Genomic DNA, 4,547 nt, shown 5'->3' on the forward strand with positions numbered 1-4,547 from the left:
AAAACTAAAAATAGAACTACCATACGACCCAGCAATCCCACTACTGGGCATATACCCTGAGAAAACCATAATTCAAAAAGAGTCATGTACCACAATGTTCACTGCAGCTCTGTTTACAATAGCCAGGACATGGAAGCAACCTAAGTGTCCACTGACAGATGAATGGATAAAGAAATGACACATATATACAATGGAATATTACTCAGCCATAAAAAGAAACAAAATTGAGTTACTTGTACTGAGGTGGATGGACCTAGAGTCTGTCATACAGAGTGAAGTAAGTCAAAAAGAGAAAAACAAATACCATACGCTAACACATATATATGGAGTCTTTAAAAAAAGAAGTTCTGAAGAACCTAAGAGCAAGACAGGAATAAAGATGCAGATGTAGAGAATGGACTTGAGGACACGGGGAGGGGGAAGGGTAAGCTGGGATGAAGTGAGAGAGTGGCATGGACTTATATATACTACCAAATGTAACATAGATAGCTAGTGGGAAGCAGCCACATAGCACAGGGAGATCAGCTCGGTGCTTTGTGACCACCTAGAGGGGTGGGATAGGGAGTGTGGGAGGGAGATGCAAGAGGGAGGAGATATGGGGATATATGTGTATGTATAGCTGGTTCACTTTGTTATAAAGCAGGAAGTAACACAGCATTGTAAAGCAATTATACTCCAATAAAGATGTTAAAAAAATGCAAGCTAGACCAATAGGTTTTAATGTCGCATAGCTTGAGAAGTTCATTGATTTCAAACTCTACATTGCAGCTAACTTTTAAGAAACTATTAGGTTTTGATGAGTATTAAAGAAAAATATAACTATTTAAACGAATATTAAAATATTCCTCCCTCTTCTAAACATACAGCTCAGTGAGGCCGGATTTGTTCACATACTTCAACCAAAACAGTAATATTGCAACTAACTGAATGCAGAAGCAAACATGAGACTCTAGTCATTAAAGATATTTGCAAAAACGTAAAACAATGCCACTCTTGCCACTAACTTATTTTGGGTTTTGGAACATAGTTATTTTTCATTAAAAATGTTGTTTAAGATGTAGTAGGTTTACTATTATTAGTAGTAGTATTTTTTAGAGGTATACACCTCTATAAGCAATATACCATATACTTAATGGTATATGTAAATATACCAATATCTACGTTTAAAATTGGTTGGTTTTAATATCTAATATGATATAATCCACATAAGCAAAGGATCTTTGTGGTCCTCAATACTTCCTAGAACTGTGAAGGAGTCCTGAAGTTTCTGAATTGAGCTATAGGTACATGCTTCAACAGGGATGGATCTCAGAAATGTAACGTTTAACGAAAGTAATTCACAGAATAAACAATATGATTCTACTTAAAGTTCAAAAACAGGTGAAAGTAAACAATATGTTGGTTAAGGATACATATATGGTTGATAAAACTAAAGAAAAGCAAAGGAATAATTAACACAAAATTCAGGACGACCATGGTGATGGGGGCAGAGAATCCTTTGTTTCTGGAGAAGGGCACACACCAAAGGCTTCTAATGTACTTGCGATGGTCTATTAAGCAGAGTACACAGATACAGTTTCTTGTTTTTGTTTTTTAAAACAATACATACAAATGGTATATTTCACAACAAAAATTTTAACAGAAGAAACAAGGAGACATACCTATCCTCTTAGAAGGAAAAATTCAAAAGAATGTCTCTTCTCAAATTAATCTATAAATTCAATGCAATCACAATATCCCAACAAGATTTTCTATAGAAGTTAAAATGATTTTAAATTTCATCTGGAAGAAAAATGCAAAAGAAGAGCCCAAAGCTTTTTTCAAAAGAAAGTACCAAACTATATGTTAAAACTACAATAATTAAAACAGTGTGGTAGTAGATAAATGGGTCAAAGATGAAAATTCAGAACTCAATTAAAAAAAAATCAGCAAAGTATATGACCTGGCCAAAAATGCTTAATTTTCCTACTACCCAAGGAAGATAAACATTTAAATGAGATGTTATTTCAACTATTAGAAAATTAGTAAAATATTACCACCCGGTGCTGGCTAGTGGGGAGATAAAACACATCTTTTGAGAAAGTGAATATAAAAGGGTAAAATCATTTGAGGGTAATTTAATAGCATTATTATCCATCATTCTCAGAAGCAATCAAGTCTATGATTCATAGAAATACTATGATGAGCACATGAAACACTGCTTATAATGGTTAAAAAAACAACACTGCAGCCTTTTAGTTATAAGGGAAAACTTGAAAATAACTTAAACGTCCATCAGTAGAGGAATGAAAGACTCATTTGACAAACAGATGCCATATCTACTTAATTATACTAAATAGATATATCACACTGCATTTATTTAACAAACACTACGTCTCAGTTAAGTTTTTAGACACTTTGCAGATTTTAATTCATTTAAGTAACTATGTCTGGATTACAGGAGATGCTCCTGATACAGCTCTTTTTAAAAAAGAACTGGTTACACTTGGACAAATGTTCTGAAAACATAAAATTTCAAACACTGTTCTTTGTCTTCCTTAAAATAGTTGTGAACACTGTGTCACTTTTAATTTTTCTCCAGTCTGAGTTATTTACTGATGTACTGAATATACTGTATAGAGCTATCCGGTTCTAGAAGGCAGTTTTTCAACAGAAAAGTATTTTTACACTATTAAGAAATAGCAGCTTTGTTATAAACCTCCTGAGTAGGCTTACTACCAATCTCAGAGCCTATAATATTACATCTATCCAAACCCCTTTCCCCTTCTAATGCTTTTTCAGGGGAACACCGTGGGCCCTTGGATCACCAACGTTACTGCAATAACACCGTATGCTTGCACAGCACTTAACGTCTGAAATATATTTTCAAAATCCTTACTGTTCTAATTTTACCTTACAGGGAGAAGAAAGGGTAAAAGAAGTGTATTTAAATATATGGATTTCAAATAGACAAGTGGTAATTAAAAGAAACATGAGGATTTTCAAAGGATCTTCCCCCCAATTTTGAGGTTAATGTGCCACGTTCTCCCACAAATGCTGCTTGGTGCCACCTTCAGACAAACTGCTGGGTTGCATGGGCCAACCTACGATGACGCGTTACTTCAGTTTTCAGCTAAATGACCCTCCCTGGGGAAAGACCTCTTCCTTCTACGCCTACTTTAAAAAAGAAAAGGTCACACACGGCCAACGAAGTCTATGCAGAAGGAAAGCGAGGTACGGACTTCACCAAGAATCCTTAGAAAAGTACTTCACTGCTAGTCCCAACCCAAGAAGCAAAGCTTCAGCTGGCTACTTCTTACAACGTCCACGAGGATGCAGCGGTCCTCTCACACGCAACTCAAAGGAAGTGCTGAACCGCCCTACACTTTCCGCCTCCGAAAGGGGAAACAGGAATTCTGACGCCTTACACACCTGGAAGACGCTGACTAGAAACAGGTGAAGATCCGTGTGTTAGCAGCTGAGAGCGGCCACAGGTGGAGTCAGAGCCGAAGCAGCAAAGCAAAAGCGATTCTGAAAACCACCGCCCCCCGCCCCTCCCACCCAGAGCAGCGCTAACAGGCAAGAACGCGTGAGTCAACTCAGCATCCATGAGAAGCATGCAAAGTCGACTGGAACTGAATTTTTCGTTTAAAAAAAAAATGACAACAACGAACCCCGCACAGCCACGCCGGGCACTCGGCCCCGGAGGACGGGCTCCTCTCGCGTCGCCCCGGGTGGGCGTCCACGTGGAGCAGTCTCACCTGTCCTCTGCGCCGCCGCCGCCCCCGCGGACCGAAAATCAGCGTTCAGTTTCCTCCCCATGCTAAGATGCTGTCCGCGCCTCCACACGCGCTTCCTCCCCTCAGGCCCTCGAGGCCAAGCGTGACAGATCCCGTCGGACCCTGCCAACCAGCCGCGCCCGGGCCAGCTCCCCAGGCCGGGGAGCCGTCGGGCCGCCCCTTGCAGGGACTCCCCTCCTCCCGGTTCCACAGGGCCCGCGTTCGCACAGGCTCGTCAGCGGCGCGCGGGACCCTCCACGTCGCAAACAGTCCTTCCTCTCCGTCCTTGTGCCAAGAACGCCGCCCGGGCGTCGCGGGGCGGCTCCGAGGCGCCGGCGGGAGTGACGCGGGCCTGGCGTCCAGGCTCGGAGCCTGCAGGCCTCGCCGCGCTCGTCAGCCAAACGCTGTCTCTGCCCCAGAGGGTCATAGGAAGGCACGGACGCTGAGACCCCCCCCCCGCCCCCCCGCCACCTGAGGTAACAAGTCGACTTTCTCAGTGACTGACGCTGGAACCCGGAAGTAAAACCCCACGCCCCCAGGAAGCGGAGATGGAGGGGGGAGAGAAAGTGAAAACTGAACTGTGGCGTCCCTAGGAGGCAGGAGCCAATCGCTGAGGAGAAGCCGACGCGCAGGCGCGAGCTGCGGCCGTCGTCCACGCGGCGCTTGCCTCTCTCCTCTACGCAGGCGCGAGGCTGCGGCGCGGCCCGGGATTGGACGAAGGATTCTGGCGGGCGCGGTTGCCCGGCGGGCAGAGCGGGGCGTCTCGCGGGGCTGACGCGTCACCGGAAG

The 4,547-nt window shown here is 43.5% G+C and overlaps 1 protein-coding gene across 1 annotated transcript in view; it reads right to left on the bottom strand.

Annotated features, from left to right (window-relative positions):
* Nucleotides 1–4,189, bottom strand: part of TASOR2 (transcription activation suppressor family member 2) — a 77,035-nt gene extending 72,846 nt beyond the window's left edge. Inside the window, exon 1 of the mRNA XM_028494851.2 lies at nucleotides 3,741–4,189. Coding sequence (XP_028350652.1) covers nucleotides 3,741–3,801 — 61 coding nt within the window. The 5' untranslated portion in view covers nucleotides 3,802–4,189. The remainder of the gene's footprint in view (nucleotides 1–3,740) is intronic.
* Nucleotides 4,190–4,547: the final 358 nt, after the last annotated feature.

This window comes from Physeter macrocephalus, chromosome 11 (assembly GCF_002837175.3).
Source record: "Physeter macrocephalus isolate SW-GA chromosome 11, ASM283717v5, whole genome shotgun sequence".
NCBI lineage: Eukaryota > Metazoa > Chordata > Mammalia > Artiodactyla > Physeteridae > Physeter > Physeter macrocephalus.